This window comes from Artibeus jamaicensis, unplaced genomic scaffold, assembly GCF_021234435.1.
Source record: "Artibeus jamaicensis isolate MK-2021 breed Jamaican fruit bat unplaced genomic scaffold, CSHL_Jam_final contig_233, whole genome shotgun sequence".
In the NCBI taxonomy this organism is placed as follows: domain Eukaryota; kingdom Metazoa; phylum Chordata; class Mammalia; order Chiroptera; family Phyllostomidae; genus Artibeus; species Artibeus jamaicensis.
Window position 1 is genome coordinate 1660857 of NW_026521486.1, and position 13257 is coordinate 1674113.

General features: G+C 64.3%; 2 protein-coding genes across 5 annotated transcripts in view; one reads left to right on the forward strand and one right to left on the reverse strand.

Moving 5' to 3' along the window:
• Window positions 1-8799, forward strand: part of CERK (ceramide kinase) — a 29558-nt gene extending 20759 nt beyond the window's left edge. The window contains exons 8-14 of the mRNA XM_037160506.2: window positions 1945-2019; window positions 2836-2988; window positions 3595-3700; window positions 4404-4480; window positions 5157-5362; window positions 6013-6212; window positions 6905-8799. Coding sequence (XP_037016401.2) covers window positions 1945-2019; window positions 2836-2988; window positions 3595-3700; window positions 4404-4480; window positions 5157-5362; window positions 6013-6212; window positions 6905-6977 — 890 coding nt within the window. The 3' untranslated portion in view covers window positions 6978-8799. The remainder of the gene's footprint in view (window positions 1-1944; window positions 2020-2835; window positions 2989-3594; window positions 3701-4403; window positions 4481-5156; window positions 5363-6012; window positions 6213-6904) is intronic.
• Window positions 8800-10472: 1673 nt separating this feature from the next.
• GRAMD4 (GRAM domain containing 4) overlaps window positions 10473-13257 on the reverse strand; it is a 52687-nt gene continuing 49902 nt past the window's right edge. For all 4 annotated transcript variants that reach the window (XM_053661412.1, XM_053661413.1, XM_037160236.2 and 1 more), the window contains 2 exons: window positions 13052-13120; window positions 10473-12669 (listed from right to left, as the gene is read on the reverse strand). In XM_053661412.1, coding sequence (XP_053517387.1) covers window positions 12562-12669; window positions 13052-13120 — 177 coding nt within the window. In that variant the 3' untranslated portion in view covers window positions 10473-12561. The remainder of the gene's footprint in view (window positions 12670-13051; window positions 13121-13257) is intronic.

Here is a 13257-nt window from a genome sequence, read left to right on the forward strand (position 1 = left end):
CGAACAGCGTCCCTCTGCACTCTTGGGGAAGGACCGGTGGCAGAGGGTGGACGCGCGCAGCCCCGTCGGGGGGCGGGGCTTCCTCTCTGGAACCACCGCCCTTTGGGCTCCTTGCCGCCTCTTGGTGGGTAGTTTGCGGCTCCGCCCTACTGAGTGAACCGGAGCCCTGGGCCAGTGGGCCACGTCCCTGCCCGCCCCCCACCCCTAGAGGGGGGCCAGGCTCGCGCGGCTGGGGGCGGGGATGGCAGCCCCTGCCGCCCGCCCACGCCCCCAGCTGAGAGGGCCCTGGCTGAGCTGGGCCTCAGGAAGGGCAGCTTCGCGTTGGTGGTCACGGGTCCGGGTGCCTGCTGCTCCCCAGAACTGCAGAAGGCCTCCCTCCACCTTCCTCCGAGTCTGCTGAGCCTGGGGTGACCAGAGACCAGGAGGCCCAGAAAGGAAGCGGAACTTCAGGAGTCTTGGATTTGTAAGACCTGGTGCCACCCAGAAGCCACACACGCGTGTCACTGCTGCCTTTCCTGCCCCACAGATCATATGTGTGACATCTGATTAAATGCGGGGGAGGCTGGGTGTCTGGTCAGGCTTTGTTCTAGGGACGGTGGAGCACACAGCTCTGGGAACTTCTGGAAAATTCCAGGGGGCATGAAGGACTCTGCCTTGGGCCTTGGCTGCAGTTAATCTGGCGGCTCCTTCCCAGTTGCTGTCCCGAGAACATCTGTGCTGGCCACCTGGCTCCCTGCATGCAGGTCAGGGTGTGGAAGGCAGTGGCTGAGTTAGCGACACACTGAGAGTTGGCCGTCCCTGTGATCTTGAATGTTGGGTTGAAAGTGTTTACTTTTTGGCTCATTTTTGAAACCAGATGTCACTCCTGTCAAGATTAACAAAAAATATGCACGTTACAGTGTGTGAGCGTGAACACGCGTGCACACATGTGCACACCCGTAAGCCACTATAGAAGCTACGTTCAGCTTGGAATGAATAACAACCCTATGCTCTGACCTCACACTGGACCAGGTTCTGGATCTGGTAACGAAGGAGCCAGCAGCCGAACCCGGCTGCTGGGAACCGCGGACGCCCAGGCTTCGCCAGAAGCCAGACTTGTAGGTGTCCGGGGCCTGTGGGCAGAGCCCGGTGTCTGCCTGGGGCCCGGGCCTGTGAACCCGGGGCAGCCTGACCCCGCACAGTCGGTTGGCGGTGATACCGCACCACCATTATACAGACTGCTCAGCCCATCCCAAACCTGTTCGGCGGAACCTGGGCCATGGGGTTGAGGAATCTGGTGTGGAATGGTGCCCCGGGGCATTCTCTGCCCACTGAGGCTGCAAACCCCACCTGGATTCTGACCCAGCTCAGCGGCAGGCCCAGCAGCCATGCCCTCGGGGCCCAGGTGGGTGGGGTACCCTGAGGTCCGTCCCGGCCCCCCCCCCCCGGCTCTGCAGATGTGCGGAGGGAGGGAGGGAGGGAGGGAGCCTGGCTCGCTGTGCTCAGGGCGGTTCCAAGCAGGTCCGGCCTGGCCCGCATCACTGTCTCTGACTATGAGCAGGCGCTTGGGGACCAGGAAATGCCTCTCTGTGAGCGTGGCGCTTGTCTCGGTGCGTGGGCCTCCGTGGCGCTTTTCCACCATCTTTACGAGCCATCCGCTTTGCCTGCACCTTTTCACTGCAGACACCACCCCTGTCCCCATCCCTGCTGGGAGGGGACACCCCCCCACTACCACCCCCGCAGGTGTCTCTCGGGGCTCCACTCCCCGAGACCCTGTGGGTCAACTCAGCATTTCTGATGCGCTAACGTTGGTATTCCCAGCACTCACGTCATAGGCCGAGTGCGCTCACTCCGTGTGGGCTCCAGGCCGCAGAGGAGAGGGAAGAGCTGGGCATGCACCGACTGCAGACCTGCAGGTTTCCGAAATCACTGCAGTGACGCGCAGGGCTTCCCTTCCCTTGTCAGGGTCGACAGACTGCGTGTGTTACTCGACGGTGGGCACCAACGACGCGGAGACATCAGCCCTGCACATCGTCCTGGGTAGGTCCCGCCAGCCTCTCGGCACCTGTCCGTCCCCCCACCCTGGGCCCATCTGCCAGCGGGGCTCCTGCGCCTTGTCTGACTTCCCATGACGTTGGAGGGACCCCTCGGAAACGTGAGCCCTGCTCGGAGCCCTCCAGAGCCCTGCGGATTGGGGCGTGACAGCACCCCGTGACTGGACCGGCTCCCCTTGGCATCCCCGTGCGCCTGCCGGGCTGCTGCCCCTCAGTCCTGACCTGTCCCACAGCCTGCACTCTGCTTTCTCTCCGCTCAGGGCTCTGCCCCTCATCACCCGGTCAGGCAGGCCTTCCCAGGCCGGTCTCTGGCCGCTGCCACAGCTGTGCCTGTCCTGCGTGCTCAGCCTCGCGGTGCGGTTCCTGCACCATGAGCCTCCCCTGAGGCTGGAGGGCCAGGGGCAGCTGCCCAACTGCTCACGTGTGCCACGGCCCCTGTCCCCGTCCTCGCCGCAATGACTGTGGCAATGACTCTGGCAATGACTGTGTCACCCAGGTCCGGGCATGTTTTGATGCGTGTCTCTCCTCCTTGTCAGACCCCCTCCCTCCCTCGGGTCCCAGAGGACGGGCTCCGTGGGTGCACTCCGGCCGGCCACACTCAGCAGCTTTCTGCGCCTGCTCTGCAAGTCTTGTCATTCAACTCAGGAGCGGGGCCCCCGGCATGCAGGCCACTGCCTGGGCGCCTCCTGCGTCCCATGCGTTCTAGTCACGTCTCTGTTGGCGCCTGCAGGAGGGGAGGGCGAGGAGACGGGGTGAGGTGGCTGCACGGGAAGGAAGCAGCTCCCCGGGCCTCTCTCTGCAGGTGACTCGCTGGCTATGGACGTGTCCTCGGTGCACCACAACGGGGCGCTGCTGCGGTACTCGGTGTCCCTGCTGGGGTACGGCTTCTACGGGGACATCGTCAAGGACAGCGAGAAGAAGCGCTGGATGGGCCTCATCAGATACGACTTCTCAGGTAACTCTGGACGCAGGCCGGCGGGGCACTGAGCGCCTTTGTGCACCTCGGTGGCCTCGTCTACACCCTGTGAGAGGAGGGTGCCGGTGACACACACGCCCAGGACCAGCACCTCTGCAGCCACAGGCCCTGGGTCACAGCTGGTCCCCTCCCATCTGATCACGCAGTTGGAGCCAGTGGCACGTGGTCGCTTCCGGGCTGTGCAGAGTGACGTCTGCTCGGTTCTGGGCGGTGTGGCTTCCCAGTGCAGGGAAGACGCTGGAGGCTGGGGTCCAGCCTGTGGTCACTCGGGGGACTGACTCCTTGACAGCATGAAATGGGTGGCATTGGTCCGCGCACTGCCCTCTAGCATTCCTTTTGGGCAAGTCCGTGTTAGGTTAAATTGAGTAATTTAAATTGAGTAATTCCGAGTAATGAAGTCAAAAAGCTTTTGGGGAAAGGAGCGAGTAGTAACCTGGGGAGCTGTACTCGGTGGAGGGGTTAACTCAGAACCTCAGTGCAGCCCGGCAGCCGGACTCGCGGTGCCGCGTGGGCGCGGGCGGGCCCTCGTGCCCCGGCCCCAGGGCGGTCCTGCTCCACCCTGCTCTGAGAGGTCTGTGTCCTCAGGTCTGAAGACCTTCCTGTCCCATCACTGCTACGAGGGCACGGTGTCGTTCCTGCCCGCACAGCACACGGTGGGCTCGCCGCGGGACGGGAAGCCCTGCCGGGCCGGGTAAGCGCCTGGGGGCCGTGGGAGGTGACGGCAGAGTGGGCGGGGGACGGGGCTTGCTCCCGCTGAGAGGCCTGAGGGTGGATGCGGAGGCCGCGGTTCTCTGAGGGGCTCGGACGTCCCCTAGAAGTCACTCAGACGTCGGGCCCCTCCCCCTGTCCTCCGGGCTCAAGGGGAGAATCTGAGGCCCTGAGGTCAGAACGGCGGGAGGGATGCGTTACGGACGTCAGACGTTGATGGTGCTGACGTCACGGCGCTCCTCCTGTTTGGCGGGGTGAGGGCGGGGTGCTGGGGACCACAAGTGTATCTTGGTCTCGGGAGTCAGTTCAGAGCCACGCGCTGCGACAATGGCGGTGTTCTCTGTCCTGTGACGGTGACTCGGGCTCAGTGGGACGCACGTGCCGAATGGCGCCTCTCGTGTCTGGTCCTCCAGCTGGCACGGCGCCACACCAGCTGTGCCTGGCAGGGCCAGCGCAGGGGCTCGTGGTGCTGTCCGGCTTCATAGTGGTCACCAGCCTTAGAGAAGGACACGATGACATGCAATTTTTAATAGTGAATTTTGAGAACTCGAATTAGTACGTTAAGGAAGCACTTTCAACTAAGCCTTTGGCACTGAACTGAGTGTTGCACGGGAAGACTCAGGTCTCCTGAGCATGCGCCCACCGCGAGGCCCCCGGGTCAGGGAAGGCGGCTCGCTGTCTTCCAGGTGCTTCGTCTGCAGGCAGAGCCGGCAGCAGCTGGAGGAGGAGCAGAAGCGGTCGCTCTACGGCCTGGAGAGTTCCGGTAAGGTCCCCAGGGAAGCCGCTGCCCCTGTCATGTTCCAGGACGGCGGGTGCCGGAGCCAGCCCACCCCAGCCCCAGGCGCTCCCTCCCTGCATCGAGTGCCGGTTTAACGCTGGCAGCCATGCGGGGTGGGAGACCGGGAGCAACCGGCCAGAGAAGAGCAGGGGTTTGGAGACGCAGCGCTTGCCGCCTTCCTCTGGGTCACTGGCACTCCAGGCCGGCACCGCTCAGGAGAGGGGGTGGGCGGCCTCCAGCGAGGGGTACAGGGAGGTCTCAGGGACCTGCCCGCCGCTCCCAGAACAGTGTCTGTGGGTGTCGCAGTGTGAGTTCCAGGGAACCTGCTGGTGTCACGGGCGTCACTTCCAAGTGTGAAACTCACCCGACCCGTGTAGCTCATGAGCAGGCCGCCGTGCGCGGCCCCTGTTCTACAGTGTTGTTCCGAAGTCCCCATGGGAGGGCAGTGATGGCTTTCCGAGTGGGTGCCCAGCCTGCGCGGCTGGTGTCCTTAGCTGGGACAGACAGTGGGCTGCAGGGCCTCTGTCACCACTGCGTGGCTGTGGGAGGCCTGAGAGCGTCCAAAGCGGCGGGAGCGAGGGGTGGGCCCCGCTGGGCCCCGCCCCACCCCACCAGGCCGCCCGCGCCAACCAGACGCCCCGTGCCCCTGTCCACCCACCAGAGGACATGGAAGAGTGGAAAGTGGTCTGCGGCAAGTTCCTGGCCATCAACTCCACCAACATGTCCTGTGCGTGTCCCCGGAGCCCCCGAGGCCTGTCACCGGCCGCCCACTTGGGGGACGGGTCCTGTGACCTCATCCTCATCCGGAAGTGCTCCAGGTTCAACTTCCTGCGATTCCTGGTCCGGCACACCAACCAGGGCGACCAGGTGGGTGTGGGCCCATTCCTGTGCGCCGCGCCCCTCTGCACGCTGGGTCTCTACTCACCCCCGCGAAGCTCACTTGAGAATGTCGGCTCTTTGGGTGCAGAGACCGGCAGACCTGGCTGCTTCTGTCGACCTCACCCTGCTGGAACAGACGGCAGTGAGGCGGTGAACCTCTGCAGCCCCTGTGGGTTGCGGGCAGTGACCCTGCGTGCCCCAAGCTGGGCTGGGGTGCAGCCTCCCGCAGCCCTGACCTGGTCACCCATATCCCAGAGGTGACAGCGGGGATGGCCCAGGCCGGACAGTGTGCAGACAACCGGGGATCAGTCTCTGGTGTCAGTGAACTTCGTCGTTTTTTAAAAACTTAAACTGCACACATACGACCCCCACAGTGTGTTTGCCGTGGCTTTTTAAACAGTTCTCGTGGAAAAGATGAGGCATTCTGCAGGCCTGCACTCACGAGCGGTGGTTGCGGCGGGCTGGGCGGGCTCCCCCAGGCTCGCCAGGTGCTGAGCCGGGTGCCTGCAAGGGCAGGTCCCGGACTTCTGTCCACCGCTGGGCACCCAGTGAGCTGGACGTGCGGCCCAGAGCGCCGTCTGGGGGGCCACCCTCCCCACACAGCAACTTGGGGAACACCTTTCCCCCCTCGCCTCTAGTTTGACTTCGCCTTCGTCGAAGTTTACCGCGTCAAGAGATTCCAGTTTGTGTCCAAGCAGGCGGAGGAGGAGGAGAGTGAGCAGGGCAAGCGGGGGCTGGGCCCCATCTGCAGCCACCCCTCGCCCTGCTGCTGCTCCGTGTCCTGCAGCGCCTGGAACTGCGACGGGGAGGTGCTGCACAGCTCCGCCCTGGAGGTCAGGTGGGTGGGGCGCCGTCGCCACGCTGGGCCCCAGAGGGTCTCCGAAGGTCCCTCACCCCCACCCCCTGGCGCCAGCGCCTGGCTCACCCCCACGTAAACACAGGCCGGCGGGGGCCCTGGCTGAGTCCTGGCTTCCTGCGTCCACCAGGAGGCGCTCTGGCCTCGGGGCCCAGCCCAGGGCCTGGACTTGCATCAGCCTGGCAGTGCGGGGCTCTTCCAGCAGGTGGCGTGCGGGAAGGGGGACCTCCCCAAACCTGTGGCGGCCCACTGTGTTTGGAACGGGAGACTCCACTCGTGACCGTCTGAGTGGGCTGGGCTGCCACCTGTCAAACTGGGATGGGACGGTGCACAGGCCCTGCGGGGGGGGGGGGTCCCTGTCAGCGTGGCCTGCACGTCCCCCCCATGCACAGGGCCCAGTGAGCTGGCAAGGCAGAGGCAGGACAGTGGCTGCCTGTGGTCACCCTGCCGGAGTCCGCGCCCCATCCTCTGATCCCCACTCTCCCCGTGGCCGTCACCGGCCCTTGTTTATGAAGCTGGCCTCTTGGAGTGTGAACGGTCCCTGACCTGTCCTTCTGGGGTTGGACCAGCGTCGGCTGTGATGCACGCTCTGTCTGGGGTGAGGGTGGCCCCACCTCCGGGGCCGGGAGTTGGGGGTACCGGGGGCTTCAGTGCGATGCCCTTTGTCTCCACAGGGTCCACTGCCAGTTGGTGCGGCTGTTCGCACGGGGCATCGAAGACGGTCCTAAGCCGGAGCCGCGCCGCTGAGAAGCCCCCTCTGATCGCCCACCTTCGGCTGCTGCTCCTGGAAGTGTGAAAGTTAGGAAACGACTACAGACCAATTATGTGGATACTTACATTTACATTTAGAAGTTTATTTTTGATAGTTAAATCTTGACTTCAGGAAACACAGCTCTGCCCACAGTTCTGCGACCGCACCAGGCGGTTTCAGTTCCACACGCATCGCTGGGCTGTGCGTCAGGAGACTTAGTCTCAGCGAGCGGTCACTGTGGATTTGGGGCGCTGGCTTCGTAGATCTTAGCACCTCGCACTTGGAAATGGCCAGTCGGTGGGGTCTGTTGCGGTTACTCTAGGGGCAGTGTAGGGACTGCTCTCTGCTGAGGCTCCGTCAGACCCCCGGCGCCTGCAGGCACCACCGGGCACCTGATCCGCTTTGCCAGGCTTATCAGTAGTGGTCTGTGGTCCGCTGCAGCGAGGCAGCGGGCTCTCTGCCCTCATTTTACCTTCGTCCGAGCCCACGGCGAGGGCACTGTTCCCGGGTCCTTTCTGCCAGGCACCCCCACCCAGCAGTGGATCACTCCAGGGGTAGAGGGCATGGAAGCGGTCACTGCACCTCCACGACCAGCCGTCTCCATGGCAGCATCCAGTGTTGCCGTGACAATCCAGCCGGGCGCTCAGGCAGCAGCCATACTGTTTACAGTCGCAACGCTTCATAGCTGCACAAGCAGGAGGGCAGAGGCGGCAGGCCGTGCGTGCGATGTGCACCGGGGGACTTCGTTAGTGCCCGGCCCTGGGGGGCAGGGCCCCTCAAGCCAGAGGTCCGTGTGGCACAGGCCCCAGTGCACACCTATGGCCCTGACTGCCTCACCTTCACGCTCATTTCCACATGTTCATCGGCGGCCGTGCCCCCCTCACCCAGAAGGGTAGCGAGGTATCCGCATCGTCAGTGCTCCATTCGGTCCAGGCTCAAGGCCCCTCCAGCCTTTGACGGCCGTGCGGTCTCAGAGCCTGCATGCAGTCGCGTGTTTGTGTGTGTGCGTGTGTGTGTAAGGACAAGGGCGACTTCCCATCCAGTCCCACCTGCGTCAGACTGGGCTTCAAAGGTGTGTTTGTTTTTTGATGGGCCACAGTGTTGAAGACCTGCGAGTGATGGGCCTGCGAATCGCATGGTCTGGGTGGTTGGTGGGTGGGGAAGCCCGTGTGTAGAGTTACTGTCCGCTGGCCATTGCCGTTCTCAGTGTGTGCTCCTGGGGGGAGGCGGCCAAAGATGCGGGACTGGAGCCCTGATGGCGGGGCCGCCATGCCGCCTGTGCGCCCTGGGACCGCTGCACCTCAACAGGTCTCCTGGGGCAGCCTTCACCCCTTGGGTCTCTGGGAGATGCTGCCCTGACACTCACTGCTGGTCCCAGAACGGTCCAGGCCGGAGAGCGAGCTGCCCGAGTCCCACAAGAACACCGGCCGTGCTGCACAGTCCCCGCACGGCCTGGGCGGGGCTTACTGGCTGCGTGCTGATGTTCCAAATCGCACACTTGGGACTTCTGGGGGGCCAGTGTGACCGAGTGAACCCTCCAAGAGCTCACCGGCAGCTCGTGCAGGGACAGAAGTGCCTGTCGGGGGCCCCCGCCCAGAGCCTCTGGATGGAGCAGCCACACCTTTGCCCTGGGGCAAGCAGGGGTGCGGAGAAGGGCAGTCTGTGCCGTGGCGCCCTCCCACTCAGGCCCGTGCTGTGGGCGCTGCTCCTGGACGTGTGCGTGGGAGGGGCCTGGCCTTCCTCTCTGATCTTGCTGGTTTCAGGATTAGACAGTGGCCACTTGCTCTGTTACGTTCAAGACAAAAATAAAGTTACTTTGGGCAGAACTTGGCTGTTGTGAAATAAACTGCACGCAGAGCGCCCCAGTCTGAGAAAAAAGTGCTGCCAGGGATTGTACCTCCCCTGTGCTTGTCGGTCCCCAAGCCCCCAGGCTCTCCCCACCCCAGGGCAGCCCTGACTCGGATTTGCAGCCGGAGCGGAGGCTTCTGTTGGAAGGGGCCTTGTGTTCCCCAAAATTAGACCCAAGAACTACACAGGCGCCAAAGAACCTTTCTTCTTCCCTGCACCTGCCAGGAAAAGTCAGAGGAGATGTCCTCTTAGAACGTGGGGCCCCTGCACAGACACAGGGCCCCGTCCGCTGAAGACACGCCAGGTCCAAGGTGCGCGGACCCCCCGCCTGCGGACCCCACCCCTGCTGGCCCAGCGCAGACCCTTCCCTCAGCACAATGGGGCCACGCCACCCTGCCGCCGAGCATCACATACTGCTTGCCGCCTGGGAAGAGGCCAAAATTCCAGTTCTGAATTATGGCCTCTATTGAATATGTAACAGCTTTCACATCACTGCAAAGTCAAAAAGTTAAAGTTGAACCATCCCAAGTTGGGCTGGTAGGACTGCTGTCAAGCGCGTGTACTAGCGTCTGGCGGCCAGCAGAGGGAGCCAGTCACACTGAACGGGGCTGGCACTCCATTTCCCAACAGGCACCGCGCGCCTCATTGACAGGTTAATACACACACCATCAAGCAGCCAGCCCAGCCCCCTCCTCACCCAGGGTTCCCCCAGGGAGCGGGGGTCCCCCCTGTGAGGAACGGCGGGGTCCTGCTGCCAGGAGGGGTTGGGGTGAGTGGGGGCTGCGGGGATGGGAGGTCAGGGAGGTCACTTTGGCTAAAAAAACAGAGTCCAGCCTCTAGTCCACAGTCACCCCGGGAGGGTGGCAGGCTCTCCCCTGAGTGTTGGTCGCGTGCCAGCTTCCCAGGGACTGTGGTGGGCGACAGCCACATCCCCGCCCCAGGACAGCACGACAAGACGGGCCGAGGCAGGCCACACCCGGCAGCAGAGCCAGCCCGCCAGGCCGGGGCTCCCCAGCCCTGGTCCGGTCTCTGAGTGGCTCTGCAGGACCCTGCCTTGGGGGCTCTGGGTGTGGGAGGCAGGGTACCCCGGGGTGTGCCCGACACCAGCCAGCCTGCGGCCCCGGCGGTTTCTGCCCTGGGCCTGCTCCTGAGTCCCCATGTCCAGGGTCAGTCCCTGTACCGGCCAAGGCACATGTACTGTTGGGAACCCCTCTGCCTGCAGACCTAGGTCCCAGAGGCACCCAGAGCCCCCAGGAAAGGCACCTCTGGGTGGGGGTGGGGCCGAGGCTAGGGCTTGCAACCCCCAACTCTGCGCTGTCTCCCCATTTCTGAGCCCCCGGACACCCTCCGGTGACGGCACTGCCCCCAGCCACAGGGCCAGGCTTCTCCGCAGGTTGCCACGCTGGCTGCTCCTCCTCCGCAGCCTGGCTCCCAGCCTGGAGCTGTGCACGGCCCGACTGCACAGCCCTCCGCCCGGGCAGGGCCCTGCGCCCCCTCAACCTTCAGCCAGGCAGCCTTGTGGCCGAACCCCACGGCCCTCCGGAGCTGGTGGCTGCAGGGACGGTGGTCCCGCCTGCCCTCGCCAAAGGCCTGCACTGCATGGGCCCCCACCCCTCACCCGCCTCAGCAGAAAGCATTTCCAGTTTACTTAAATAAAAATTATAATTTATACAAGACTTTTTCTTTAAACAAACAAGGTTTTCTTTAAAAAGTGTTACAGGGGGCTTTCATCTGCTCTTCACTCCGCACGGCCCCACTGCCGCCTGGGGCCGCACTGTGATGACGATTTGCAGACCAAAGCAGACAGGCCTCAGACGTGAAAATTTAACATTCATTCTAGTTCAGTGGTTAGTCACAGAAATTAAATATCTGCCCACAGTTTACACAGTTCAGTAGAGGGACAGGTTCTCTCCAGCGGGGGCCAGGCCCCTCCTGCCGCTGACCCAGTGTGCAATGTGGGGACCCCTTCCCACGCCCCCCACCCTGCGCCCTTTGGCAGCAAGCTGTCGTGTGGTGAGTCTTCATCTCCCTTCCTCTTGGAAGGGGCTCCAACTGGACCACTCACTCTACTGAAGCCGACGAGTCCTGTGACCCACAGGCCACCCCTGGGGCTTGGGACAGAACCCCAGCTTTGCTGACACACGTGGGCCCCGTGGCAGCTGGTCCTGCCTACAGCCCGTGCCTGGGGGCAGTTCAGGGCCCACTATGCCTTGGACACGAACGGGAGTTCCCTCTGGGGTTGGTCCCCTGGGTGCATCGAGGCCTCTGCGGGACCCCCGAGAGCTGGCCCACCTGCATGGACGTGGGAGCCACAGCCAAGGGCGAGAGTGGGCTCTGCCTTCATTTCGGACCTACAGAGCCCCGACCACCGGGCCAGGGTGCCCGAGAGCTGCGGGCGCTGTGGTCCCCTCAGACCTCACCGACTGGGCGGGGCGTGTGCTGGGGGGCGTGGCTCCCCGGACCCCGCATGTGGTCCTGCAGCCTCCCCGCCCCCACTCTCCCCAAAACCAGCACGCAGGGACTGGAGCAAAGATAAAAATTACACGTGAAAAATGATACAAAAATAAGAAAAACAGCTCGCTCTCTGTAAAAAATATAATCTGTTTCTTCAAAAAACCACCACCTCAGTGACCCCCCGAGAACTCAGGATGAGCCGAGGGGCCGGCGAGGTCCGTGATGGGGAGCTCGGCGACCCACCCGCGTTTCTGCCTCGGCCACGGGCCTGTTGCACCACAGAGCTGGCTTTCAGGCCCGTCCCGGAAGGGACCGAGCCTGGGCACCTCCATCAGAGTGGCTTCCTGGGCAGAGGGGGCAGGGGGAACTGGGGACCTGAGGGGCGAAGCTGGTCCTGCCCACAGGCGTGTGGGCGGGGGACACGGCGGGGACACTGCCCAACGCTGGGGCCTGGCTGCCGACACAAAGCTCTATGCCTGGCTCACGGTCATGCCCCACAGGGTCCTCCCAAGTGGCCTGAGCAGCAGGGACCACCAGGGGCCTAGGACACCCCTGCACCTCCCCATGCCCAGCCCTGGAGCCCCTCACCAACACTGGTGGCTGAGCCCCGAGGCCAGTGGTGGCCTCACCGCAGCGACTGTCACCGGGAGCCACCAATACCTGGGCAGACTCGATCCCGAGCCTTTCCAGAGAGCAAAGCGTGAAAAACTGCTCCGGCCATGCGCCAGTCTGCACCTGAAATCAGAGGCCAGTGACGGGCGCCCGCACCGGCTCATCAGGCCCAGACAGCAGGTGGCCCAGGTGGATGGTGGGCCCAACCCCGGCCTGAGGCGCAAGGGCCCCCCCAAGGCTGGGCAGGGCCCCGGCCAGACAGCACTGGGAGGACACGCGGCCGGCATCCCGCTGACGGAGGGTGGTGACAGGGCCGGGTCACGGGGCTGCCGTCCTGCATCAGCGACGCCCTTCAGCTATGGCTTTGGTGCCGAGGAGCGGCCGGGGACAGGAGCAGCAGCTGTGCTCAGTGAGGGCTGGGACGGTGCGCATCCTGCGTGTCATCCTCTCTGGTGGCCTGGAGGACGTGCCCTCTGCCCCGTGTCCACAGTCTGGGACGTGCCTCGCCCACCGCGCGGCCCCACCCTGCACGAGGGGCCGGACACGTTGCGGGTCAGCCCCACAGAACCTCAGGTCGAGGGGCATTAGCGCAAAGGCTGCCAGGACATCTGGCTTCTTCCCGCCACCGAACAGCTGAGACCCTGTAGCGTCCCCGGAGAGATGGCCCTAGCTGTCGCCACCGGCCACCGCCACTGCCGCCGTGATTTTCGCGTACTGGTTGAAGATGGTCTCAAAGGCCTCGTCTCTGTGCACCATGGCGCCGAACACCAGCGGCTGGTGGGAGGGATGCCGTCCCTGAGCCCACGTGGCCAGGTGGGCGGGGGACAAGGCCATCCACCCCCAGGCCCTGATGGGGCCACTCGAGGCCACTCGGGGTCTGGGTGCTCAAGGACAGACCAGCCCCCAGAGGCCGGACTTCAGAGAGACTTCGGCAGGGGGTGCAGGCTGGGCCCCTAGCTCTGCCCTCCCCCAAATGGCTGTGCCGAGCCGTCCCCAACAGGCCTCAGCCTCCGGCCCCATCTCAGTGTGGTGGGAGGTTCCTGTGGCCACAAGGGATGGAGGGGGGAATGGGTGGGGGGTGGGGGAGGAGACCCCAGGGTCAGTGGCTCTGAGCCCCGCCGGGGAAGCCTGGCCACGCCCACCCACCCATACTTACTTTCTGGGTCGAAGGCGTCGACACGGCAATCCCCATGCCGGACCCCGGGAGGACAGAGAGGACCTTGTACTGGGGACAGGAGCGCACGTCACCACAGGCCTCTGTCAGGGGACAGGGTCCTGCCGCCCTCCCTGCACCCCGGGTGTACCCTGGGGGGCTGCAGACGACGAGACGCACTGTGGGGAGCAGGTGGCCCCGCCGCCCCC